A 27,948-nucleotide genomic window follows, 5' to 3' on the forward strand; every position below is an offset into this window, starting at 1 on the left:
CAGGTTGTCCATATTGAGGGAAGAGTTTAGGAAAATTCAAAAGCCAAGTTAAGCCTTTGGGTGGCTAAAAGCGGGGAGATGAGCCAGTGGCCGAGTCACCCTCTTCACCCCGTTGCCAGGCCGGGTCCCCTTGGCTCCTTAGCCAGCAGGTCTGAGCAGTTGGCTAAGGCTGCACACGTGTGTGTCATGGGTAGCCAAATGACAGCTTTGAACCCCTAAACCTAGGTTTTCAGCACCATTCTAAAGCAACAGTTAACAGTTCCTAATTCTGGAGGAAGGTAAAAATGAACCACCGCAGTGAGGGTGTGGCCACCATCCAGAACTAGTAGTAGGTGAACAAGGACTTGGAAAAAACCTCAGCCTTCGCACACACACAAACATGCTGGCCCCGGGATCACAGCAGTGGGCCAGCCACGTGAGGAGGAAACCAAGACACAGGGCTGCCTCACACCTCCAGTGAGGCTGAAGCCACATGGGCACAGGGACCCCTTGTTGAATAAACTGGGGGCAGGAGGAGTTCCCTTCCAGAAACCACTTTCTTTCATAGGATTAGCACCAGAAGAAAACAGCCCCACAACAATGTTCCCTGAACACAAATGAACCATACAGTCACAGTATGGCCTAGCTTGAACAGATGATCACTGGTCCAGGTAAGGGAGCTCACAGGGAAAGTCCCTAGACCTGAAGGCAGGAAGGTTCACACTCCCCAAATTCGGAAGAACTGAGACCATTTCCTGTCCTGCTGTCCTGCTCCCAGGGGACAGAAAGTCTCAGAATGAAGATGACCTCAGAAGAATGCATGCACACGCACATGCACACGCACTCGCGCGCACACACACACAGTAGAATAGCTTGTGGCTCATGTATGGGCTGTGACCATTCCTGGGAAGTGAGGATGCTCCCCACAGCCCTCAGAGAGGAGGTTATTCCTCTCCTGCCAAATCCCTAGAGGAGGCAGCTGAACCTCTCAAAAGGCCCCTGTGTTTTTCAGTATCCTGTAGGTACCTGGTTTCCGGCACCTTTGCTGCCCATGCTTGGCCAGGGCTGCAGCCACCAATTCTATGCTCTGTCTGCCTGGAGCCTAACTGCTGTGTCCTCCAGTGCCTGGGTGTTCCTGTGTGCTCAGAAACGAAGAACAGCTGGCGTCCTGAAACAGTGTTTCTAACCTACCACCAAAGCTGCTCCCCTCCCAACCCGAGGCAGACAAGTAACAATCCCGGGGCCTCACCTGTCCCTGTTGCAGGCCGCTGCCAGCACCTGAGCCCAACAGACTCCAAGGACTGTCAGTCCGAGGTGCTTGCTGAAGAGCCCCAAGGTCCCTGTCACTTGGCTACCCACCTTGTCACCTAACCTCAGTGGCTTCACATTAAATGGCTTGCTGCCTGCTACCAGATGTTGTAAACAGTTCAGTTTTGCAACTTTTCTCCTTTCTCCACTCTCAGCCATGTCCTATCCTGCCTTCCTGCCAGAGCAGAGCACCTACTGACCTCCCTGCTGTGAATGAGGCTGTTTCAGGACCTAGGCGAGACTGTCTTTGGGGCCCACTGAGCCACAGGAAGACAGACTACAGCCAGGCCAGAAGGACCTTGGGAGAAAAGGAAGAGGTCTAAGGGATCAAAGCCTGCAAATGTACAGGCATTGCAGCCCACTAGTTGTCTCAGTCGCGTGACCTAAAGCCAGGTGTAGACTTCCTCCCGGCTCACTTGGTTTCCCGCCACCCGCCTCAAAGCTACCACCTGTCGATGGCGGGTGACATGGCAGTCTTGGCACTGCAGCTCCTCTTGAGTTCCTCAGGCCCAGAATGGAGACCCGACATCGGTTCCCCACACTTTAGACTTCTGGGGGCTGTGACAAAACCAGCGAGGTGAGCCTGGGACCAACCGGCTCACTGATTTGTCAGCAAGGCTGTTGGCTTTTAAAACTAGACAGGAAGGAAGGTTGAGGTGGAGCCCTGCACAGGAAGAGCTGAGGAGCTGAGCTGCAGTGACAGTGGGTAAGCCTGGGGACTGCAGGATGTGGTGGGTCTGTCCCTCATTGCGCTGGTGTGATCAGTGTGGTAAACTCTCCTGATCCCTTCAGAGAAGGTTCCGTCAGCTCTGGACAGAACAAGGCTCCAGACTCAGCTGACCTGCCACTGGTCACCCAAGGCGTTCCTGCTCCCTGGGCAGAGCTGAGCCCAGGAGCATGCAGATGGGGCCCTCTGAGCACCCACTTTAGCACCCTGGAGCAGCAACAAGGGCTGGGAGGTAAGTAGAGCCCAGAGCACACCAGCGCGGAGGGGGGGGGAAGGGGGAGGAACAGCCGGTGGGAGCAACAGGGGCTCTTACAGCCTGAACTGTTCTGGGCATGGGGAGACTCCAGAGTGCTGACCCTCTGGATGCCGGGAGCTGACCCTCTGGATGCTTCATGTAGAATAAACTCACATGCGCCCTAGAATAATGGTCCAGGACAGGCTCAAGGGGAGAAAGTCCAGATCCCTTGTCTTGGTGATTGCACGGGAGGAGGAGGGTGCATTGCAGGTTGCCACAAGTGAGCAGCAACACTATTGGAACCCTGCTCCTCCCAGGCTGTAGATTCCAAGTAGGTGACCCTCTTCTTGGCGTTCAGTTTCCGTCTGTAAGTGGAGTAACAACTCCAGTACCTGCCCCAAAGGTCAAGGAGGTGGTACATAGAGCTCCCAGGTCTAGTTCCTATAAGTACCCCCTCCCCTAGGGCCACTCCTAGCCACACCCTGGGTAGTTGAAACTTGTTCTGAGACTGGTAATGATGGGAGACCTTCTGTAAGAGGCCCTGCTGCAGAACCAGCTGCATGTTGGACATGGGAAGTGTTAGCTATAGTATCCACACCATGGAGAGGCTCCCAGGCCTTGGGACTCCTCCATCCTGACTCTAGAAGCTCACCTCAGCCATCCCACAAAGCCTGTATCTACTCTCCTGCTGGGACTCCAGGGCAGGGAAGTTAAGTGTCTCCTTAGGAGGCCACAGGCTACTTCTTCCTTCAGGGTACTAATCTCAGGAGCCAGATAGTTGCCATGGTGCTAGGTCAGGCCTTGGGAGGGTGATGGTGAGGGGTTGGGAATGTGGAGACCCTAAGGTGCTGTGGCCAGAGAGCGGAGCATCCGAGGTGCAACCATCACAGTAAAGCCCCACCCGGTTTCATGCCAAGGCAGGCAGGCGAGTGCAGCCATTCGGAAGGGAATCAGCAGGCCCAGGCCAGGATTGCAGCCCTAGGAGAGAAGCATGAAACAGAACCAGACATAATGCTCTGTCAGAGCCAAGAAACAACAACCTAGGCCTCCCCAAAGCATGGTTTCCTCATCCTGTTGGTCAGTAGTGCAATAAGGTAGTATCTGTGGGTATCTGGTTACAGTAAGCAGTGTCTATTCCTGGTCCATGCCCTGACAGTACCCTACCCGAAATCATGTCAGGGCCCCCTAGTATCCTGGCCCTTGACATGGATTGAAATTCATTCCCAGTATTTGATTTTTATAATATTTTAATATTTTATGATATTTTCTGATTGGATTGTTGCTAGTAAGTAGAAATAGAATGGACTGTTTGTGAGCACTGGCCCTGTGTCTGGAGCCTTTTCAAGCTCAAACACATTTCTAATTGTTTGTTTATAGACTGTTGAAATTTCTGTGTATACAACCATAGCTGTGAATAGTGAGACATATTTTTTCATCATTGAGATACTTTGTTCTGTATGTGCATGTCCAATCTGTCATTTCAATTTTAATTTGATAATATTATTTAATATTATCTAAAATAAATATTATACTATTTAATATTATATATTATTATGTGTATGTGGTGTGTGTGTATCTTTGCATGCATATGGAGATCAGAGAACAAGTTTCAGGAGTATATTCTCTTCTTTGATCTAGGGATAGAGCTTTGGTTGTCATGTTTGTACAGCAACCTCCTTTTTCTTTTTTCTTTTTGGAGACAGGGTTTCTCTGTGTAGCCTTGGCTGTCCTGGAACTCGCTCTGTAGACCAGGCTGGCCTCAAATTCACAGAGATTCACCTGCCTCTGCCTCCCGAGTGCTGGGATTAAAGGTGTGCGCCATCACAGCCCGTCTATTTCTTTACTTGTAAAGATTTATCTGGGGGCTGGAGACACGGCTCAGTGGTTAAGAGTACTGCTCTTCCAGAGGATCCTAGCAGCCACATAGCAGCTCGAAGTCACCTTTAGCTCTAGTCTCAGGGGCTCTGAAGCCTTATTCTCTCTGTGCACACCAGGCACACACGAGGTGCACAGACACATATGCAGGCAAAATACCCCTACACAGAAAAATAAAGTTTTAAAGTGTTTATTTTATTTGCATGTATGTGTATATGTCTGTGTGAGTGTAGGCCATTTGTGTGCAGGTCTCCCCAGAGGCCAGCTGGAGTTACAGACAGCTAGGAGCTGCCTGATGTGGGTACTGAGAACTGAACTCCTCTGGAAAGGCAGCAAGCGTCTTAAGCGCTGAAGCAAGCCCCTTTCTCTTTTGCTATCTAAACATTTCCTTTGTCTATAATAATGCCCTTCTCCTTACTGCCTAATCCCAATTTGTGTCTCTGTGTTCGTGTGAGGCGTGTGCAGACGCACGTGTCTGTATATGTACATGCAGGGCAGAAGTGGACATCGTGTCCTGATCACTTTCCTTTTGAGACATGGAGCCTGTTTGGCTACAATGGCCGCCAGTGAGCTCAGGGATCTTCCTGTCTCTGTGCCAGCACTGTAAAGGCACACACCACCGTATACCGTACACGTGTACACCAGCTCTTACACGGGTGCTGGGAATCTGAACTCAGTTCCTCAGCTTGGGCAGCAGGCACTTTCATATTCTCTGTGTCTACAACACATAAGACAGCCTCAATAAATGTTTCTTGGTAGCACATACCTGTAATTTCAACACTTGGAAGGACGAGGCAGGAGGATGACATGAGTTCCAGGCAAACATGGACTACAAAGCAAGCACTAGGCCAGCCAGGGCCACACTCTAAGAATTCTCATAAAGGAAGAAACGTGCAAACACACTTTCAGATCAGAGGCTAGGGAGATGTCTCAGTGGGCAAGAACACTCCTTGAACAAGCACAGGGACCCGAGTTCAAATCCTTAACACACATGTAACAGCTGGCCATGGTTTGTGTGTCTATAACCCCAGCACTGTGGTGGGCAGAGACAGGAGGGTCTCCGGGGTTTTCTGATTGCCAGCACAGGTCCAGGCTGTGTCAATACAGTGATGCAGAATGTGGTACAGCATGACAATTAATATCCTCACTTGGCCTCTCTGTGTGTACACACACACACACCTGGGAGCACATACCACACACATACACCACCACACACACTCACATACATACTTTAACGTTGTACTGGTTGAATGAATGGATGAATAAATTTTTTTTCTAGTTAAAAGACATTTCTCCAGGCAGTGGTGGCACACGCCTTTAATCCAAGCACTAGGGAGGCAGAGGCAGGTGGATCTCTGTGAGTTTGAGGCCAGCCTGGTCTACAGAGTGAGTTCCAGGACAGGCTCCAAAACAATATAGAGAAACCAAAAAAAAAAAAAAGACATTTCTCTTTTTTTTTTTAAAGGCAAGGTCTTGCTACGTAGCAGGGCTCTCCTCAAATTTGTATTCCTCCTGGCCCTGCCTCCAAAGTGCCAAGATTAAACTCATTTCCCACATGTACAGTGACCGAGGGTTTGAACCATTGTATACCTGTTACAGAGGCAGTGACACAATACAGGGGCTGGAACCAGTGAGGCTTTGGCTTCCATCCCAGCTCAGCTTCCAATGCTTGCCCGTCACTTGTCCTTGGGAAAGTCACCCAACCTCATTGTTCCAGTCAATGAAGTAAAGGAGAATGGTAGAGGCTCATCCTGCTAAGTAAATTAAATGATTCAGACATGGAGCTTAGCAGAATGTGTGGGATTTAGTGTGCTTTTGGGAAACACCGTGCAACTTTAGCTGAATGGTGACAGGAATGAGGAGGTGTCCCCAAGAGGAATAACAAAAACTAACTAGAAATCTGCCCAAATATTATACCCAATAGTTCTATACAGAGCTACTCCTGGTGCACACACAGTACAACAAGGCTGCTAGCCAACACTGCTTCAGGGACAAGATGACTGGTTGCCAAATTGTTCAAAGTGAGTAAAAATTCAGAAATAAAAAGATGAAATTATGAGGCTGGAGAGATGGCTCAGTGGTTAAGAGCACTGGGGTCTTGAGTTCATAGTCCCAGCAACCACATGGTGGCTCACAACCATCTGGGATCTGATGCCCTCTTCTGGCCTGCAGATCCAGCACTTATAAACATAAAATAAACAAATCTTTTTTTTAAGTACAAACTATCCTTACATCGCACCAAAGTTTGGTCCCAACCACCTACAATGCCAGCTCCGGCAGATGTGACACCCTCTTCTGGCTTCTGTGGGTACACACATGCATGTGCACAAATCCACTGAGACATGAACACACACATCAACAGAATAGAAATCTTATTTTAAAAGATGAAATTATTCCTACTGAAAAATTCATTTTTGATTTTTTTCTCATACATTACATCCCACCTGCAGATTCCCCTCCCTCCCTTCTCCCCAGTTTCTCCCCCCACCTCCCCTTTCCCCCAGGCCCACCCCCTCTTCCTCCCCTCTGAAGAAAGCGGGTCTCCCAGGGACTTCCACACCCACCAAACAAAGATACAAGCTACAATAAGACCAGGCCTACACCGGCACATCAAGGCTGGATGAGATAACCAGGAGGAGAAGGGTCACACAAGTAGGCAGAAGAGTCAGAGACTGCCCCACCCCCTAGAGTTAGCCTGAAGAAAACTGACAGAAAAGTGATGAGTCAACAAAAGTGTAATTCATTGAAATGTGATGAAACGCAAAATTAACCTTTTACACCAACAATATTCAGAATGACAACAAAACTATTTTATTGTTGTCGTCATTATTATTTTATTTTATATATTTGGGTACTTTGCCTGAATGTGCATCTGTGTTCCACTTTCATGCCTGATGATTGCAGAGGCCAGAAGAGAGTGTCCCCCTGGGAAATGGAGTTACAGATGGCTGTGAGCCACCACGTGGGTGCTGGGAATTAAACCCTGGTCTTCTGGAAGAGGAGCTAGTGCTCCTAACCACTGAGCCATCTCTCCAGGGCAACAAAAACCATTTGATAAGTGCTTAGATGTAAGTAAGAAGCTGTTATTTTTCTAAGCTGTAGATGAGAAAAATTAGGTTTACTAGACAATCTATAAACTGATATGTAAATATGAGCACGAATTGAAATACAGCACAGCATCAGTTGTAATCCCACTGGCTTTCCCCGTTGGTTTGAACTTTTCAGAAAGGAAAAGAGCAAAAGCCAGCAGGATTTTAAAGGAGTTAGAGTGGCCTCACCCCCTCAGCATTCCCAGGTTAGTCCAGACCATTGAACTTAAACCTTAAACGTGCTGCATTTATTGACTCTTTCACATGGCTTTGAAGGGAATGGTTGTTTTTCTTACTGCTAAATGTCAGCATTTTCTGTATGAAAATGTCCATGCCAAGTTAAACTGACACCAATCCCCAATGCAGTTTCAAAACCAGGAGTCTACGGAGAGCAGCAACCTCCTCTTCGGTTAACCAATCACTGAACCAGAGAACCCAGGGTTGCCAAGTCCAGGGCAGCCAGGACTCACCAGATTCTTGGCAGTGGTGATTGCTGGGTCAGTCTTAAACAGGGCTGCTGCCAGCAGAAGTGGACCATGACCTCTGCTGACCCCTCCCCCTATTTTTTCTCTTCTAGAAGAACTGTCAACAATGGGTGACTGGTGTCTGCCGACAAGTCCATCAGAGACTGTTGTGACCCCTGTGCCTGAGGAGGAGGGACATACTTGGGATGGGCTGTAGGCGACCTCCCGAGAGGCCGTGGCTTTGGTGAAAGGGCATGAGCAGGTGGGATGTACAATGCGTGCTCCTTGCCATCTCTGCATCTGTCCTCAGCAGAAGCTGTGCTTCGTGCAGCCCAGAGCTCCCGAGCTTCCAGGAAGGGCAGGCAAGCTACGAGAAGTCACTGTGCCACTGCTCCGAGAGCCATCTGCCTTCCGGTCCCTCTCCTTCCCTTTCCCTTCTGACAATTAAAACACTGCTTTCTAGAGCAGTTTCAGGCTTAGGGAAGAATCATGATAAGTATGGAGTTCCCGCATACTTCTGTCTGCCCCATCTGCATCTCCTAACAGTGCTATGTTAGGGACCTCGAGTGCTTAGCTGACACAACATGATCACCAGAGGCCCAGTTTACATGAGGGTGCCCACTGGCATACATGCAGTGACACCCAGCCAAGATTACAGCGTCACACAGAGCAGTGTCACTGCCTACTTATCCTCAACCCTGGTGCCCACCAACCTCCATCTCCAGTCTTCGCCTTTCCCAGGGTGTTAACTAGATGGAATCACGCACTGTTTCCTTCCCAGATTGGCTACTTCCTTCCCAGATTGGCTACTTCCTTCCCAGATTGGCTACTTCCTTCCCAGATTGGTTACTTCCTTCCCAGATTGGCTACTTCCTTCCCAGATTGGCTACTTCCTTCCCAGATTGGCTACTTCCTTCCCAGATTGGCTACTTCCTTCCCAGATTGGCTACTTCGCTCCTTCCTCCTTTTAGTTACCTGGCTCATACAGCATCACCATTGCCAGGCCACAAATGAGGAAACCAAGGTGTAGAGAGGTGACACAGCCTGCCCAGGGCCCCTCAATTAGGAAGTGGCAGAGCCAGAGTCCAAGTCTTGTTCATTTGGGCCCTGATCTTTATGATTGTTTTCACCGACCACGAAACAGCAGAGACCCACAGGCAGCAGTCTGGACTATGTCTTCACAGCTCCTGGCTGCAGTCACAGACTCCATGAGGCAGCAAGAGGTGAGGGCAGATAGAGAAACATGCCTGGCCTACAATGTTGGCTCCCTGGCTGAGCGGGTGAAGGCCCTTGTGGATCTGCTGGCTGGGAAGGGTGTTCGGCTACTACAGGCCCCTGACAAAATGCCAGACTCCCCCCTGGGATCCCAAAGCAACGGTAAGACTTCCGTGGTGGGGGAGGGGCACCTGAACCCTCTCACCTTGCCCTGGGACCTCACCTGTTTTGTCTTGTGTCCCGCAGACTCAAGGATACGGAGGTACTGTGAGGCCCTGCTGAGCAGGCTGGGAGGTGACCCCGCACATAGGCTGGCCAGCCTCCTGCTGGTAGAGGGCCTGACAGACCTGCAGCAAAAGGAGCATGACTTCACACAGGTGGAGGCCACACGTGGGGTCTGGCACTCTGCCCGGGCCATCACCCTGGAGAGGCTCTTCCTGCCTTTGTCCCGGGTGTCCATACCACCTCGCATCTCTGTCACCATTGGAGTCGCTGGCATTGGCAAGACTACTCTGGTGAGGCATTTTGTTCGTTGCTGGGCCAGAGGGCAAATGGGCAAGAACTTCTCATTGGTTCTGCCCTTGACCTTTCGGGATCTTAATACCTATGAGAAGCTGTCTGCAGACAGACTCATCCACTCCATCTTCCCAAACGCTGGGGACGGTAATCTGGTGAGAACAGCCCCAGACCGAGTCCTCCTGGTCCTGGATGGCTTGGATGAGTGTAAGACACCCCTGGAATTCTCCAATACCATGGCCTGCACAGACCCAAAGAAGGAGATCCAGGTCGATCACCTGATCACTAACATCATCAGAGGCAACCTCTTTCCAGACATCTCTGTCTGGATCACCTCCCGTCCCAGTGCTGCTGGTCAGGTCCCTGGCGGCCTAGTGGACCGGATGACTGAGATTAGGGGTCTTACTGAGGAAGAGATAAAAGCGTGTCTGGAGCAGATGTTTCCTGAGGACCAGAACCTCTTCGGCCAGGTGTTGAGTCAAGTGAAGTCCAACAGGGCTCTGTATCTGATGTGCACTGTGCCAGCCCTTTGTAGGCTCATGGGGCTGGCCCTGGGTCACATGTACCACAGCAAGCTGGCTGTCCAAGACACAGAGCTGCCGCTGCCTCAGACCCTGTGTGAGCTCTACTCCTGGTACTTTAGGATGGCCCTTGGTGGGGAGGGGCAGGACAAGGGAAAGGTAAGTCCTAGGATTGAGCAGGTGGCCCAGGGAGCCCGCAAAATGGTGGGGACATTGGGCCGCCTGGCTTTCCATGGGCTGGTCAAGAAGAAATACGTGTTTTATGAGCAAGACATGAAGGCATTTGGCGTGGACCTCGCTTTGCTGCAGAGTGCTCTGTGCAGCTGGCTTCTGCAACGGGAAGAGACTCTGGCCTCCTCAGGAGCTTATTGCTTTACTCACCTATCTCTGCAAGAATTTGTGGCAGCCGCATATTACTACAGTGCATCCAAGAGAGCCATCTTCGATCTCTTCACTGAGAGTGGAATGTCTTGGCCCAGGCTTGGTTTCCTCACACATTTCAGGTGTGCAGCCCAGCGAGCCACGCAAGCCAAGGATGGGCGGCTGGATGTGTTCCTGCGTTTCCTCTCTGGCCTCCTGTCTCCAAGGGTTAATACTCTGCTGGCTGGCTCCCTGCTGGCCCAAGGTGAGCACCAGAATTACCGAGCCCAGGCGGCTGAAGTCCTACAAGGCTTGCTGCGTCCCGACACTGCCGTTTGCGCGCGCGCCATCAACGTCCTGTACTGCCTGCATGAACTGCAGTGCACAGAACTGGCCTGCAGTGTGGAGGAGGCCATGCAGAGTGGGACCTTGGCTGGGCTCACCAGCCCCTCGCATCGCACCGCTCTGGCCTACCTCCTGCAGCTGTCTGACATCTGCTCCCAGGAGGCCAGCTTATCCCTGTGCCTCAGCCAGAGCGCACTCCAGAGCCTGCTGCCCCAGCTGCTTTACTGCCAGAGCCTCAGGTGAGTATGGGGTCTGGGCAGGGAGTAAGGTCACAGGAGAAAGACTCAAATGGTCCCTTGTTTCATCATGCCCCCTTCCCTGCAGTCTGCTGAGACTGCTACAGCAAAGGGCCACAGCTGGGCGCTGAACCATCATGGCAACTGATTCAGTTCTGGAAGCCAGATGTCCGAGGTCAGGGGCATGGGCAGTACTCCCTCTGAAACTTTGGCAGGAGGGCCCTCCCTGCCTCTGGAGCTCCTGAGGGCCAGCAGTCTTTGACGTTGCCTAGCCTCCACTGTCATGTGACCATCTGTCCCTGTGTCTCTGTCTTCACATGGTGCTCACTTTTCCCATAAGGACACTATCATGCTGGATTATAGGACTACGCTGTCAGTATGATATCCTCCTCGCTCTCTCATCTGCAAGGAGCACACATCCATATAAGGCTACATTCTTGAAACAGCAAGGTTAGAATTTCAACATGGAGCTACAATCCAACTCATGAGACCCTCTGAGAGCCAGGCATTGAGACTCATACATACGTATGTATGCATTATATACATACACATATATACATACATATACACACACAAAGCCAGTCAATGTTGACAGAAGCTACACCTTCAGCCATACTCTGAATTTAGCAAGCAAAGAGGAAAAAGATGTAGGACTTGGGTCAATCAGGACCTGAGAGTGGTTTTGGCGTCCTCAGACGTAAAGCTAGCCAACGCTAGGAGGAACAGCACAGCTCACAGGACCCACCTCAGTTACTCCCACAGGGATTGTGAGCATTGTGAGTCTGGACTTCTGAGCCAAAACAGTGGCCCACAGCGGGAATGAGAGGTGGTGGAGGCCCCACCCTGCTCATGCGCTGCCGGACTACTCATTGCCATCGCTTCCCCTGGCCAGGCTGGACAACAACCAGTTCCAGGATCCTGTGATGGAATTGCTGGGCAGTGTACTCAGTGGGAAGGACTGTCGCATCCAAAGCCTCAGGTAACACAGCCCCCTCCTGTACCCACCTGCCGCAGGGAGGTGACACAGCCCCCTCCCATACCCACCTGCCGCAGGGAGGTGACACAGCCTCCTCCCGTACCCACCTGCCACGTGGATGTGGGGTCTCTTCCCACTCTACTCAGCTAACCAGGGCACCCCAAGAACATGCATCTTTTCAGGGTGTGACTCAGGATGCAGTGTGTTCTAGAAAGTTCCAAAGGTCCAGGCACCTGGTCTGTACGGAAAGGGAAGTGATGGATAAGGCTCAGACTCTGTCCTGGACTTGGGGATGTCTTTGGTGCTCGCGTGCTGCCCTGGCTCAGTATTACCCTCTCGGTGCTCCTCTCCACATTCACTCTCGAGTAATATTCTGGGCACAAGATTACGTCTTACACTATCTAAAGTCTAACATAAAATTTAATTTTTGAAGGCAATTTAAGGTGAATTTGTGAAATGTTATTTATGTGTCTGAATGCTTTGCCTCTTGCAAGTGTGTATGTGCCATGGCTGGCCTTTTGTGTCCCCAGATGTCAGAAGACAGGGTTAGACCCCCTGGAATGAGAATTATGTCTGGTTGGGAGTCACCATGCGGGTGCTGGGAATTGAACCCAGGTCCTCTGCAAGGAACAAGTGTTCTTGACAGCTAAGCCTTCTGTCCAGCCTGTTTTTTTGTTTGGACACAGGATCTTGTGTAGTCCAGATTTGCCTCAAACTGCCTATGTAGGTAAGGTGATCCTCCTGAGTGCTGGGATTGCAGCACTGATACCCACTTTGTGCCACGGTGGGGATGGGGCCCAGGGTGCCATGCATGCTAGGCAGGCCCTTTACCTGCTTCAGCTACATCCTCAGTCCTAGTCTCCAAAACTTAAGTTTAAAATTTCGTCTTTAGCTGAGTGTAATGTACGTGCCTATAATCCTAGCACTCTAGAGGCTGAGACAGGAGGGTTGCCTGAGCTATACATAGTGAGATCCTATCTCAAATAAAATCATTTTTTATGTTGTAATTAGAGAAAAGTCTGTATGCTGACTTCAGTGCTTATGAGATTTCTACACTTGATGTAAGTAACCCTCATGTTTGTAATGTGGTGATGTCAGGAAGGTTTGTAGAACTCGGGGATCATTTTGGAGTGTAGGATTAGGAATGAGGTGCAGTGAGGGCTTTGCCTGACTAGTGAAACACGCCCCTTTGAAAGAAAAATGATCTTGCCAACTTCTCATTGTCAGTATTTGTCTTTCACAGGCAGGCCTTTTAGCACATGACAAATAATCAGTTTAGTTTTGCTTAAAATGGGGCTCAAAAATGACCCTGAAGAAAGTCAGACATCTATGGTCACAAGTGTTTCCTCTCTGTTTCTTAGTGACACTTGTTTACAATGTCCAAGTCATTCTGCTGAAAAACACATAAGGCTGCTTGAGAGATAGTATTTATATGACATTGTGTAAATTCTGTGGCAACAAAAGTGGGCTGGTCTTCAAACATTTCGATGATGGGGGACAGGGAAACAAGGCTGCCTGTAGTCCAGACTGGCCTTGAACTCAAGATCGCTAACCTTCCAAGTTTTATAACAACAGGTGTGTACAGCTACATCTGGATAGTATTCAAATTTATTTATTTGTGTATTTACTTATTTTTGAGGCAGGGTATAACTATGCAGTCCCAGCTGACCTAGAACTAATGTGTAAAACAGATTATCCTCTGACCCACAAATTTCTGCCTGCCTCTGTTTCCCAAGTGTTAGGATTAAGGGCATGCACCACTACACCTGGCTCAATTTAAATTTTTAGGCAACAGAACACATTTGAAAAGAGGTGTGTCAATCAGAACCCCAATGAATAAAGTGTACAATGGGGGACCTGTTAGTATTTAAAAAGCCTGGTCACCTCTGTGAGTTTGAGGCCGGGCTGGACCGACAGCCTCCAAAACAATACAGAGAAACCCTGTCTCAAAAAACAAAAAACAAAACAAAACAAAACAAAAAGCCTGGTCACAATGGGCGTTGGTGGCACACGCCTTTAATCCCAGCACTCGGGAGGCAGAGGCAGTCGGATTTCTGTGAGTTCGAGACCAGCCTGATCTACAAGAGCTAGTTCCAGGACAGCCTCCAAAACAATATAGAGAAACCCTGTCTCAAAAAACAAAAACAAACAAACAAAAAAAGAGCCTGGTCATTTGGCTTTCCTTGCCTTCCTGTTGGTCCCTGGTACCAGGATCCCAACATGCTCTTGGAATATACTTGATTCTCACATTGCAGGGATTCTAATGGACAACCCTATCCTATAGGGTGCTGCTTATAAAACTTCTGACATTGGACACAGGAAACAACACTGAGTGGATCCACCAACATGCTCTGGGAACCACCTCTCCAGGCACATGAAGATGAACCTTTTAAAAACTTTTAATTTTGTGATAACTCTATTATTTGATGTTTTGTACTAGAGAAAGGCTAGGACCAATGGTATACTTAAACTAGTTTGTGCAGGTTTATGAGCGCTGTGGGTTTTCAGGAATTTCAAGAGCTGAGGATGCTTGAAATTAGCCATGGCTTGGGGCATTTGTACCATAGAAAACAGCACCAGTGTTTGGTGTTTTGCTTTTTCTTGAGAGTCACATGGAGATTATGCCACCAGATGGGGTCTAAATGGGAGAATTTTTTTAATATCAGCAAATCCAATATAAAAATTTACTGCATTTATTGTATTTGTGCTAGTGCATGTGTGTAAATGCACAGACCACAGCACACATGTGGAGGTCAGAGGACAACTTGTAAGTGTCAGTTCTCCCCTTCCATCAATTGGGGACCAAATTCCAGTTGTCAGGCTTGGTGGCAACCTCCACGCTCTGCTGGCCCCATGTGAAAGACTTCTACCTTTCAAACTCTTGGCTGCTCATATGGAAATAAGCCACTGCGAGGCATGCTGGGCAAATTTCCTTGGGACCCTTTGTCAGGGCAAAGGTCATCAGGTCAACTCTGCCTTCCCAGATCCAGGGGTCTTCCTAGTCATGGTTTTCTGCTCCCTAGTCGATTTGTCTCCCCTTACATCCTTGTGATTGATGCTGGGCAAACAAGGACTAATTGTGAGCCTAATGTCTGTCACAGAAGAGGCCACGAGAGGCACAGACCTGAAATAACACTTTTCCTTTCCTTGGCAGCCTGACTGAGAACCAGATTGGTAACAAAGGGGCCAAAGCTCTGGCCAGATCCCTCTTGGTCAACAGAAGTCTCATCACACTAGAGTAAGTCGGACACTACAGGCTCGTCTGTGAAACGTCTTGAGGTCTCTCCATCCTTTCTCCAGCTCCCCAGAGTGGGTCCTGCTGACTACACATCCTTCTGCCTGGCTGGAAGGAGAGCTGAGCAGGCAAAGTCACCACTTCTTTGGCTCTTGACTTATTTCACAGGACACCTGACTTTTGACCCTGACGGATAATCATTGTCATCTCCACTCTCAGCCCACTGGACCACCACACCCTCTTCCCTTTCCTCATCGTGTGGGGCTACTTTGGGGAACTATATTCACATATACATACATTCATATACACATACATCTCTGCCATTCCCTTTAAGAATTGTAGACGTAAAATGTCAGTGCCACTTTGGTCCTTCTTCCTACCCCAGTTGACTGTTTTTTTCTTGCTTCTACCAGCCTCCGGAGTAACACCATCGGACCACAGGGGGCTAAGGCCCTGGCAGAAGCTCTGAAGAAAAACCGAACTCTAACCTCTCTGAGGTATGTGGCTCCACTCCTGGCCTCAGGAGAAGGCCCAAAAAACAAAACCCTGGCTCCAGGAGATACCGTGGAGGACTAGAAAATGGAAGCTTTGGAATGCCAGCAAACCAGCTTTCAGACTGCCCTAACTTGTGTGCTTCTGTAAGACCCCAGTTTCTCAGAACAAAGAAAAGCCTGTCTTCCAGAAGATAGCTGTGCTTCGACGTGGCTTGCTGTGTCCCTTTTAGGAGCCTGTGGCTGTGTCCATCTAGTTGAGGGTGTACTACTGTTCTGTTCTGGTTTTTCTACTTTTATTATTCAAATGAAATTTTTGTTGTTTTGAAACAGGGTCTGGCTATGTAGCCTTGGCTGGCCTGGAGTTCACTATGTAGACCAGGCTGGCCTCGAACTCACAGAGACCCGCCTGCCTCTGCCTCCCCAGTGCTGGGATTAAAGGCTGCGCCACCAATCCTGGCATTTTGTATATTCACAATGTTGTGCAACTACCACCTCTGCCTAATTCCAAAACGTTGTTGACTGTTAGTATTTGCCTTTTCCTGGAAAGCTCATATAAATGGAATTATACAATAAGAACTTTGTCTTCCTCAACTCGCACTTTTCAAGACATACATAGTATAGTATATTGGGTTTTTTTTTGCATTTAATAGTTGACTAGTACTTCACTGTATGAGTGGGACACAGTCTGCTTATGCACTCATGCACAGACAGACATTCAGTGTGCTTCTATCTTTTAGCTATTATGAATAATGCTGCCGGCCACATTTGTGTAGAAGTTTCAAGGACCTCTCTTTAATTCTTTGGGGGGATATATCTAGAAATGGAATTGCTAGGTCATGTGCCAAGTCTAAGTTGAGAACTGCCAGACTGTCTTCCACAGAGGCCCTTTACATTGTCATCAATAGTGTAAGCTTCCAGTCTCTCCACATCTTCGTTCATATTTGGGTGCTCTGGCTCTTGATTGTGATGGGGGCTAGTGATGACCTCATTTTAATTGATGTAGATAGCATGGACACCTTGTTCTTAGTTGGCAGGCAGCTACTTAGAGACTTAATACAGGAGGGTTAACAGTCCTTCCTGAGTAGTGGACTTCGAAGAGGGCACATAATCATCAGTAAATCTTCTCATGGAAGTCAGTTGCTTCTTGTCTTGGGCCTCTGAGGCAAGTGTCCCCATTGTAGCATGAGTCCAGGCTACTGGTGACACAATTCTTCTTACCTTTGTAGTCTCCAAAGCAACATGATCAAGGATAATGGTGTCATGTGCATGGCTGAGGCCCTGGTCTCCAACCAGACAATCTCCATACTACAGTGAGTAGACAAACTCTCATCGCTTCTCTTCTCTCCTCCTGCCTCTGCCTTGTCCCTGCTAGAGAGAACAGGAGGTGGTCCTAATGCTTTCTGACCCACCTGTATGGTCCCTGGAAAACACAATGTCACCTGTTTCTCCAGAGAAAATTCTTCATAGAATTACTGAAAATAAAAACTCCTGCCAACCCAGGAAATCATGTCCACAGATACAGGAAAAAAACATATGGTTCTTCTATTAAATAAGCACTAATCAGACTGTAAAGAAGAATCATGGGTAACCTGCCAGTGAGGTTGCAAAGACAGAGGTCCCTACAGCCAGCAGAGGCAACCATTCCATGTGTGCTACCAAAGCCAATGACTACTTGTCTTCAAGCATGAGGAACTGGTAATGCCACTTTTTTGTTTTTTGTTTTTGTTTTTTTTTTGGTTTTTCGAGAGGCAATGCCACTTTTCAGCAGCTTGTCCTAGGTGCACCAGCTAGAAAGGCCACAGGTACCCCCGCAAAACTTGTACTACCTTTGTGACAACCTGGTTCTTTCCAACTTGGAGCCAGGTATCCAGGCTAATTCCCACAGCAGAAGGAAGACAAGGGCACTGTCTTGGTTGATGTTTATCTTAGAAAAGAAGGCCCTTAGAAAGACCCCAGGGAGTCTGTGTGGTGGCACACATCTTTAATTCCAGCACTTAGGAAGCAGAGGCAGGCAGGTTTCTGTGAGTCTGGGGCCAGCCTGGTCTACATAGTGAGTTCAAGTCCAGCCTGAGCTACGTCTAAGAGGCCCTGTCTGAAAAACCAGAACAAACACAGAGAAACACACTCCTGGGCTGTGAAGCCAGAGGCAGCTGACTGAGCTTGTAAGGAGACAGAGTATGGATTTACTTCTATACTCTATAGCTTCCTCGAGAAAATATTCTAGAAAAAGGGAGAGGTCTTTTTCCTTAAAAAAAAAAAAAAGATGTGTGGACATGTACAGTACAGTACATTATTTTATGTTGTATTTCTTTATTGTGTGTGTGCACATGCCATGGAGAAAGTATGGAGGTCAGAGGACAACTTGCAGGAGTCAGTTTCACCTTCCCCTCATCATGTGGGCCCCAGGGATTGAATTCTAGTCTCCAGGCCTAGTGGCGAGCACCTTTACCTGTGGAGGCAGGCCCCTGCGTCGCTCCTTAAATGGAGGGTGTTTTACACAGGAAAGGCCCATCTTCCGTCTGTCCTCCTATACCTCTTCCCAGGGAAGTCTCTTCAGGTGGGAGGTGGCGTGCGTCCAGATGGGAAATATACTTTGCTGGCTGGCAGACGTGTGTGGGTCCCACATACAGGAGGCTGCTGAGCCTATCAGCCTCTGCTCCCAGCTGCACCTTCCCCTTACCTCTCCCAACCAGATCCTTTGTGAGGCCCCTTTCCACTGCTGTGTAAATGGAGATGGTACCTATATGCCCCCGACCTCTCACCCGAAACCCAGACTAGCTTTGGCCTGGGAATGACTGTGACTGGCTTTGTTGATAGACCCTTCTCATCTCCACAGGCTACAGAAGAACCTGATTGGGCCTACAGGAGCCCAGCGAATGGCAGATGCCCTGAAGCAGAACAAGAGTCTGAAGGAACTCATGTGAGAAAGACCAAAGGGCAAAACTGGTATTCTCCATGTCAAACAGAAGGGCAGCTCAGCCTACATATTTGTGACTAGAGGATTGGGTGATGGGATGGATGGATGGATGGATGGAGGGATGAGAAGATTATGCATGGATGACTGCGTGAGGAGGAGGGTGATGGGATGGAGGGATGAGTGGATGTTGGATGGATTGAGGCATAGATTGATGGGTAGGTAGGTGGATGGATGAGTGGATAGACTGATGGCTAAATGGATAGAAAGGGGTATATAGGAGATTTAGATCAACGGATGGGTGAGTGAATGCAGGTTAGTTGGCTTGGAAGCACAAAACACTGGACAAGGAAAATTGAAACCCAGACTCCCAGAACTGGGTGAGCCCCAAACATCATGGGCTTGTTTACATTATTGCTTCCCTTCTCTCAGAAGGAAACATCATTTCTTAGTCATCTTCACATACAGTCCCAGAAACACCTGGAAGGGTTGACTCTTAGTTCTTTCCAGAGAGTTAAGGAAAATAGGGGCACCTTTAGAGACTACAGATGAATACAACTCAGGCCAAACGAACTGCAGTGGACACGCTTGAAACACAGGTGGTCTCCCTGAGCTCTGACCCTTAGGCCCAGCCCACCACCATCTGTCTCTTGCAGGTTTTCCAGTAATACCATTGGGGATGGAGGAGCCATGGCTCTGGCTGAGGCCCTGAAGGTGAACCAGGGCCTGGAGAACCTAGAGTGAGTCTGCTAGAGAACCCTCCATGGATGATAATTACCTCGACAGAACTCATTTCCGTGAGAGAACCCTACCAACTCTCGCCCTGACAGGGCTGCTCCTGCCCCTCAATCCACCTTTTGTCCTGTTCCATCTACCAGCTCAGTCTCTCTGCAGTTTTTAGAATCACGAGGTCAATGTGTCTTGCCATAAGCAAGCACCTGTGGCTGAAGAAAACCTTGGTAGACAGGGCAGGGGGGACTGGATACTGCTGCCACATTAGGAAGGTTTCGCTGCATCACTTTCTCTGGAGCTGAGCAACATGTACTTCCTTGAGGATGTGTGCGGCCCCCATGTCAAGGCAGCTCAAGCCTCAGAGCTTATGCTAAACCACATTGCCTTTATCTGGAAGGAGCTAGAAAGCGTGATGGGAGAGGAGAGAGGGATGATGTTGAACTCAGGGGGTATAGCTCTTGTCTAGACCAGACAGTTGTCTCCAAGTCTTGGGACAGTCACATCAGCAATGCCTTCTTTATCTGCAGCCTACAGAGCAATGCTATTAGTAACACTGGCGTGGCAGTGCTGATGCGAGCCCTCTGTGTTAACCAGACACTCTCCAGTCTCAAGTAAGTCCTGATCCCCAACCCTCACAACCAGGGTGTTGCCCCTTTGACCAGTGGGAACGCAGGGCCCTTGGGACTTGGAGGAAAAGGCTGGGGCTGAGAAAACTGCTGTAGGAAAATCTGTAGTTTGTATGGGCTTGGTCCTGGCCCTCTTCCCACTCTGTCACGGTGGCCCCTTCAGGTGCTACTTGGTCACCATAAGTTAGATCTTGTCCTTTGACTCCTGTGCATTATTACCCTGCTGGCAGTCCTGAGTGGGACACTGACTGGAGCCCCGGCTGGCTACAACAGGCTCTTTCACATTTCAGCCCAGATGGCCAGGAAGCCGGGGCCTGTCTGTGGGTTCTTGGGGTTTGGGCAGCCTAAACATCTGGGCTTGCTCTGTCAGAAGCCTCACTTGCTTGAGTGGATGTTCAGCATCTCGTCTTTCCTCAGCCTACGAGAAAACTCTATCAGTCCAGAGGGAGCCCAGGCCCTCGCTCAAGCTCTCTGCATGAACAACACTCTGAAGCACTTGGAGTATGTAATAATTGGGTCTGGGGGGATGAAGGTCAAAGGGAGATTATGCTTCCTCGCCTTCGGACTCTATGATTAGATGGCACCATTATGACGGGTTAGACCCTTGGAATTGTCACAATTCACAAGGTTGGACTAGGGTGGCCAGGAGACCTGATACCTACTGGTAACTCCTACACAAGAATTCTCCAGCCTTACCCCTGGAGATAGACAAGTACACGGGAGAGGTCCCTAAGAGTTGGCGTGGGACCATGCCAATAGGCGGTAAATCCTGTTCATAGGGCTATGTGTTCTCATTGCATGGCCTGTAACCACTCACTGAGTTGAACATGGGATATTCTCCATAAGCATGAGCTACACAAGCCTAGCATCAGTGTGTCCCTTGGAAGGATGGGGAATGACTGGGATCTCCTAGTGACCAGGATGGGGGGTTCACAGTGGCTCATACTTGCTCCTGTTTCCTTTTCCCCAGTCTAACAGCCAACCTCCTCCACGACCAAGGTGCCCAGGCCATTGCAGTAGCAGTAGGAGAAAACCACTCTCTCACACACCTTCAGTAAGTCCACTATTCCCGCCCCTCCCTAATCTCTATCCTCCTAGCTTCAGGGCTACCCACAAACCAACTGTGGCAGATGGAACCTGGCTTTGGACTATGCCTGAGGCCTTCCCAGGCTACCTGCCTCCAGCAGGTATACCCCATCCTGGGTTTGGATTTCTGACGTTATACTCAGATCTAGATTATAAGGCAAGTGTCATGGCTGTGACTTGCCGTGATATATGCTTTATGGAGAATATTTGAGCTTGTTCCCATGGCTACCACTGGTAAAACACTAGGCCTCTGGGGACTGAGCCTGAAGGGAACTTCAGGAATCTCCATGCCATATCTTTGCATAGATTCACCCAGCCACCAGACCCTCCTGGATGTCTTAGGGCCTTATGGTCGCATGTCTGTGTCCTTCTAGCCTGCAGTGGAACTTCATCCAGGCTGGTGCAGCTAGGGCCCTGGGACAAGCGCTCCAGCTGAACAGGACCCTGACAACCTTAGAGTAAGTGTGCCTATGGGGATGAGGGTCAGTCTCCAGGCACTGGGCTGGCCTGGTCTGATGACCCTCAACAACAATCTCCTCTACCATAAGACCAGAGACTTGTTTCAGTCCTCACTGAAACAAGAGGTGTGTGTGTGTGTGTATGTATAATAGCTTTACTAATATAACCTATATACCATAAAACCAGCTGTGCAAACATCACAACAACCAATTTTAGAACATTTCCCTAACTCCCAGAGATTTTGTGTATTGTAACTGCTTTCCATTTTCACTTCCATCCTTCCGAAACACGTCATTCTGGACATTTTACATGAATAAATTCATGTGGTCTTTGTGTTCTATAGCCTATATGTGCACATACATGCCAGAGGTTGAAACTAGGGCCTCCAGAATCTTAATCACGTGCTCTACCACAGAGCTACACCCCCAGTAGAGCAGTATTTTTCAGTAGCATGTTGGTACTTCCTTCTGTTTTCTAACTTTGTTTAAGAAGTGTGTGTACATGTGTGTATGCACTTGCTATGGCACATGTGTGAAGGTCAGAGGACACCTTTCAAGAGATGGTTCTCTCTTTCCACTCTATTTCAAGGATCACACTCAGATCATTGGGGTTGGTGGCAAGCACCTTACCTTCTGAGCAAGCTAGGTCCCTTTTTAAAAAAATCTTTGTATGTGTGCACATATGTGAGTGCATGTACTAATGTGTGACAGTGTGGGTGTACACACACCGGGCATACACTTGGAGGTAAGTGGACAGCCTCAGGTGCCTTCCACCTTGTTTGATACACCCTTTCCCCCCTTGCTGTGTATGACACACTATCTGGCTGTGAGCGTCCGGAGTTTTCTCATGTTTGCTTGCACTCTCCCTGCAGGAGAGCTGCGGTTACAGATGTGCTGCTGCAACCAGCTCTATGTGGACAACTTACTCAGTTCATCACCTCACTAGCTCCTACTTCCCGCTTTCTTGTTTTATTCCTAGAGGTTGGAGCTCCTCAGAGTTCCGCCCTTGGGCTTCTTCCCTTGATGAACTTTTCTGGGAGCTCTCTTCCTCTCCCAGATTCTAATTACTCAACTCCCGATAACACTTACATCACTACCTAGGGTAGTTTTAATGAGAATAGACCCCATAGGCTCATAAATTTGAATACTTGGTGGCCAGTTGGTAAAATTCTATGGGAAGGATTAGGTGTGGCCACGTTGGAGGTGTGTCATTGGGTGGGCTTTGAGGTTTCAGAAGCCCAAGCCATTCCCAGTGTGCTTTCCCCGCCTTATGCCTGTGGATTCAGGTGTAAGCTCTTAGCTACTGTTCCAGGACCATGTCTGTCTGGTGCCTGCTGCCATGCTCCCCACCATGAGGGGCATGGACGCTAACCCTCTGAAACTATAAACCCCAAGTCAACGCTTTCTTCTGTAAGTTGCCTTGGTCAAGGTGTCTTATCACAGCAATAGGAAAGTAACTGTCTCTTGAACATCAGCCCATGAATCCACACCCTGTGGCCTTGTGCCCTCAGTGCCTCACAGGCATTGCAAGTTGCTGCATTTTCTTGCCCGCAAGCTTGCTTCCTAGCTCTCCATCTGACCTTGGACCAACCAACTGTGCAAGCTGGAGGCACCACTCCACCTCTAGCTCATTTCCATGTCCTGCTGGCTCTCTTTTCCACTGTCCACCCCACAGTTCCCGTCAACTGCCACCATCCGGGCCATATCACCACTCACCTGCCATACTAGGTGACCTCCATCTACATCTAGGCCATCCCTGCAAACGGCTGGCCAGAGGTCTTTCTGAAACATTCATCATTCTTCATCATGGGTGAGATCCTTACATGACTGTGCCTGCAGAGTCAAGTGTAACCCTAAAGCCTGATTCAAAGGCCCCCAAAGGCCTGCCTCCCCCACACTTCCAAGCCTCAGTCCTCATCCCTCCATGACCTCAGCAGTGTCCCAGGTTTCTTTAGATGTACCAGCTTCTTTCTGTCCTATTCCCTGATTCTGGCTTAGTTTATTCCTTCTGGGTACCACACTGGGATAGACACTCTGCTGGCCTTTCCTGCAACTTAGAGCTGGTACATCACTTTGCTCATTTAATAGTACCTTCATAGCTGAGTTCTGAGAGGGCATTAATAAGTTTCTCATCTATTGTTGTGATAAAATACTATGACCAAAAGCAAACTGGGGGAGGAAAGGGTTTATTTCACCTTCCAGCTTGTAAGTCCATCACTGAGAGAAGCCAGGGCAGGAATTTAGAGGTAGGGACTAGAGCAGAGACCTGAGGAATGCTGACTACTGGCTTGCTCCTCCTCACTTGCTCCGTTTATTTTTTTATATATCCCACGACTACCTATCCAGGGATGGCACCATCCACAATTCAATGGGTCCTCCTACTTCAATCATCAAAACAAAACAGCCCACAGACTTGCCTATAGGCTATTCCTATTTATTTACTTACATTTTGTGTTTTTCAAGACAGGGTTTCTCTGTAACAGCACTGGCTGTCCTGGATCTCACTCTGTAGACCAGGCTGGCCTCAAACTCACAGAGATGCCTATAGGCTATTCTTATGGAGACATTTTCTCAATTGATGTTCACTAGTCTCAGAGTACTCTGGCTTGTGTAGGTAACTGGGTGTAGGTGTAAACCCCATAGGCCTTGGCAAGAATGTGGGCCTGTATACCAATTGGTCACACTGTGTTCAGTCTACAGGAGAACGCCATCGGGGATGAAGGAGCTTCTGCAGTGGCGGGGGCCCTCAAGATGAACACAACCCTCACTGCTCTCTAGTAAGTCCCTAAACCTCCCTTTCACCACCCTCTCATGCTACAGCCACCTTTGTTTAAATCCATCTGGGAAAGTTCTTTGGCTTTTCTAATGCTGGTGATAGGTACTCAAACACCTAGGAAGAATTGAAAGTACAGACAGCATTCACACGAGCCCTTCTGGAAGGCAACCTTTACTCTCCATCCCATGTCTAGATCTTGTTTTTAGGTGTCAAAGTATACATGGGAGATGCAGTATTCTTGAAAGAATCATAAGAAATCAATCCTAGCTGGGTGTTGGTGGCACACGCCTTTAATACCAGCACTTGGGAGGCAGAGGCAGGCTGATCTCAGTGAGTTCGAGGCCAGCCTAGTTTACAAAGCAAGTTCCAGGGCAGTCAGGTGTGTTACACATAGAAACCCTATCTCAAAACACCAAAAAAGAAAAAAAAGAAATTAATCCTTAGTGCTATTTCTCAACCTTGAGCCCTAGCTAAGGGGTATAGAGTATGGAGGGAAGCCTAACCTAGGGCACAGGGAGGGACCAGGAGCACAGGGGGTCTGATTACCCACATTGATTGCACTCCTGTTCATAGCCTACAGGTGGCCTCCATTGGCACCCAAGGGGCCCAGGCACTTGGGGAGGCCCTGGCTGTGAACAGAACCTTGGAGATTCTTGAGTGAGTATTCCAGTGTCTGTTGACAGACTTTTGCTGGAAGAAATCAAGCTACAGATTCAAAATGAATAAACATGAAGACAAATTCATTTACACAGACACAGATAATTTTCATGAGTTTTTGTTATGTGTTCCATCTTCCCTCTTCCCACTTTGTCTTTCCCCGAAGTCACTATGGCACTATGCTCTGGAATGGGCCTGCCCCAGACAAACACGACCAAAGGATCTATTTGATAGAATCCATCTCACACCCCCCCACACACCATAGAAACCAGTAGCCACCTTCTGGGGTAGAGCTGGGGTTAGGACTCAAGCTCTATGAGGCTCTCAGCATGCCCATGTCATTCCTACTCCCCAGGATCCCTATAACCAGTGCACTGTAGACCTCTGGATGGAGAGTTACCTCTCCATCTCAGCCTAGGTTTTCCTTTTCTGGAGTAGAAAAAAAGAAGAGGCTTCCTTCCGTAAGTGCTTAGGAAGAAGCTGCCCCCAACTCCTGTGATGGGAATGTCCAGACAACCCCACACCCATCTGGAGGGACATCAGTGTCACCACTCAGCCTATCCCTGCACCTTAGGCTTCTTGCTTGTCCTGACAGCTTACGAGGAAATGACATCGGGGTAGCTGGTGCCAAGGCCTTGGCAAATGCTCTGAAGCTAAACTCCGGTCTCCGAAGACTCAAGTAAGTGATCATGTGACCCATGTGCAACCCAGAGCAGCCAACTTCTGCTAGCATTTGGGGATAGAACACACAATTTCCTTTAGTTGTTTCCTTCTGGATGTTAAACATCCATAATGTCCTGACCATTATTGTCCACATTCAATGAAGTTAACTTTGTTCATTCTCCTTAAGTCCTTTACTTAAAATTCACATTTATGGTCTTGGTAGAGTACCTGGCTACAGTTGCTATGGTGCCTGTGGACAATCAGCCCAGAACTACTTATTTCATCCACATTGCAACAAGGCAGTTGTCTCCTTACGTGTCTTCTGCCTTGATGGTTCACCATGGTGTTTCCATCTCTTCTCTGCTAGTCTTCAAGAGACCTCACTGGGGATGGATGGGGCCATATATGTCGCCGCTGCACTGTCTGAGAACCATGGTCTGCATCATATTAAGTGAGTACACTCAGTGGCTACTGCTGAGCCTCAGAACTGTTTCCCAGATCAGGTTCTACCTTTAGCCCTATTCTGGGAGCCAGGTGATACAAAGGCATGCTAGCAACTCCATAGGGAAACTAGGTCTAAGAAGGAAAATGCCAGAGTGGTATGTGTAGGAGGGACCCCAGAAGGGAAAAGGCTCAACTTATTATAGCAAGAATTGCTGCACTAAAGTCAACTTGCAGGTGCTGAGTTCTGCCCTAACTCTTCTGTTCTAGTCTCCAGGGAAATCCCATTGGGGAATCTGGTGCCAGGATGATCTCAGAGGCTATCAAGACAAATGCTCCCACATGCAATGTGGAAATGTAAGGAAAGCAAGTTCCTGGTGGACTATGCAGAGACTCCACTGGAAGCTTTCATCAGTGACCTACCTGTTTCTGCATATCTTCCTGGAGTCTGAATGCTGCTAAGCCAGTTCTCAAGCTGGTCTCTTGAACAGGAAGGAAGGACACTTCTAGAAGAGGTCACAGGTGTCTTTCCTCCCCAGGGTCAGTCAGAGGGAAGATGGATACTTTGCAACAGCATAGAGAAGGGAAGGAGCTGCTGCCAAGGGGCACTCAGGAACAAAATCTAAAGCTCCACAAAGTAGGAAGCTGGTCCTGGTTTATTCATACCCTGGGGTCTTCTTCATAGCCCCAAGTTAAAAAACAAAACAGCAACAACAAAACCAAATGTATTTCTGCCCGTGTGTACTTACATGGCTAACATCATCAGTCTTTGGTATTCAGCTGCAGTCTTCAAGCCCAGTAAGTACCTGAGACTGGCAAAGGTGATAATGGGCCCCTTTTTGCTTTTCTCAAGAGAAGAAAAAAGTTTTGGGGTGTGACCCTTAGATACATATGGAGAAAACATGAGAAATTTTTGGAGATAAATGAAAGGTTAATTCTGAGGTTCTAGAGCCAGAGATGAGACTCCAAAGGCTCTGCATTCTTTAAGATCTCTCAGACATCTAGAATGGTCTGCCATATTTGGAGTTCAGCACACTGGTTATCATTGCAAATTAAGTGCTGATACTTGGATGCCATTAGCCTGTATTTAGGCATCCAAAACCTCTACAGTGGCTATGGCTTCCCCTTGGAGACAAACAAGCTATGCTTCCATGAGGCAAATTCCCTTCATTGTCTGATTGAAACAGGAAAACCTAAACAAACTTCACAGATCTGAGCAGGTGATGTGACAAATGCTGTTGTAACAAATTGATTAAACTAAGCTAGGCAAAGTGTTATGCACCTGTATCCCAGCACTTGGAGGAAGCAGGAGGATCAGGAGTTCCAGGTTATCTTTGGATACATGGTGAGTTCAAGACCAGTTTCTGCTGTATGAGATCCTGCCTCAAGAAAAACAAAGGAAAATAAAGTGATTGATTTAACCTCACAGTCATGGGGGCAAATGAACGTCATGCATGACTGCAGACAAAGCACTGAAAGAGCATTTCTGCCACAAATGCTTACCCAAGCCTAACTGTAAAGGTATGGAGATGCAAACTCCAAGTGGAAGGACTATACAAAGATGTCTGGACTGCTGAAAAATGTTACAGTGGTCTGGAGATGGTTTTAAACTAAACAAACGAAAAGGACCCAAGAGTTCTTGATGGGCTCCTAGGCTGGAGGAAAAATATAATCTTCAAAGAATAGTACTTGGAAATTGAAGTTGTATTCATTTTGGTTTTGAAGGGTACTGTTTGTGGGTATAGGATGCTACTCTCTTCCTTTTGGTACTTTTATGATGCTGCTCTCAGACTGGGGCTACATCCAGCTCAGTGGAGTAGGTCCTGGGTTCTATCCCTTGCACTGCCAACGACGGCACTGCTCTAGGCCTCTGGCTTACATTGTTTCTGGCTGAAGCTCAGCAGGCAGAAAGACATCAGTCATTAGACAAATGCTGGAAAAGTTGTACCCTGCAGAAGTCTAGTATGGAAGTCTGAGGCCCAAACACTGTGAGGACAGAGGGTGCTCTCCAAGGGTACTG

The 27,948-nt window shown here is 48.6% G+C and overlaps 1 protein-coding gene across 4 annotated transcripts; it reads left to right on the plus strand.

The window, feature by feature from the left end:
- Positions 1 to 1,761: 1,761 nt before the first annotated feature.
- On the plus strand, positions 1,762 to 27,616 carry Nlrc3 (NLR family CARD domain containing 3). Of its 4 annotated transcripts, none has more exons than XM_040748165.1 (18): positions 1,762 to 2,246; positions 7,791 to 9,054; positions 9,139 to 10,873; positions 11,763 to 11,849; positions 15,001 to 15,084; positions 15,495 to 15,578; positions 16,802 to 16,885; positions 18,412 to 18,495; positions 19,146 to 19,229; positions 19,749 to 19,832; positions 20,265 to 20,348; positions 20,818 to 20,901; positions 21,308 to 21,391; positions 24,085 to 24,168; positions 24,741 to 24,824; positions 25,420 to 25,503; positions 25,855 to 25,938; positions 26,199 to 27,616. In XM_040748165.1, exons 2-18 carry the CDS (start codon positions 8,688 to 8,690, stop codon positions 26,287 to 26,289), a joined length of 3,372 nt encoding a protein of 1,123 aa, XP_040604099.1. In that variant the 5' UTR covers positions 1,762 to 2,246; positions 7,791 to 8,687; the 3' UTR covers positions 26,290 to 27,616. The 4 variants fall into 4 exon arrangements, with proteins under 4 accessions (XP_040604099.1, XP_040604101.1, XP_040604098.1 ...); XM_040748167.1 differs by having other exon boundaries at positions 7,791 to 7,939; positions 8,862 to 10,873; XM_040748164.1 differs by having other exon boundaries at positions 7,791 to 10,873.
- The last annotated feature ends 332 nt before the right edge of the window (positions 27,617 to 27,948 follow it).

This window comes from Mesocricetus auratus, unplaced genomic scaffold (genome assembly GCF_017639785.1).
Source record: "Mesocricetus auratus isolate SY011 unplaced genomic scaffold, BCM_Maur_2.0 Super-Scaffold_100007, whole genome shotgun sequence".
Lineage (NCBI taxonomy): Eukaryota > Metazoa > Chordata > Mammalia > Rodentia > Cricetidae > Mesocricetus > Mesocricetus auratus.

Coding starts and splice junctions, on each gene's coding strand:
- Nlrc3 (XM_040748164.1), top strand. CDS start 8,688: ATGAGGAAACCAAGGTGTAGAGAGGTGACACAGCCTGCCCAGGGCCCC. Junction 19,230..19,748: donor CAGGGCCTGGAGAACCTAGA/GTGAGTCTGCTA, acceptor CTTTATCTGCAG/CCTACAGAGCAATGCTATTA. Junction 24,169..24,740: donor ACAACCCTCACTGCTCTCTA/GTAAGTCCCTAA, acceptor TCCTGTTCATAG/CCTACAGGTGGCCTCCATTG.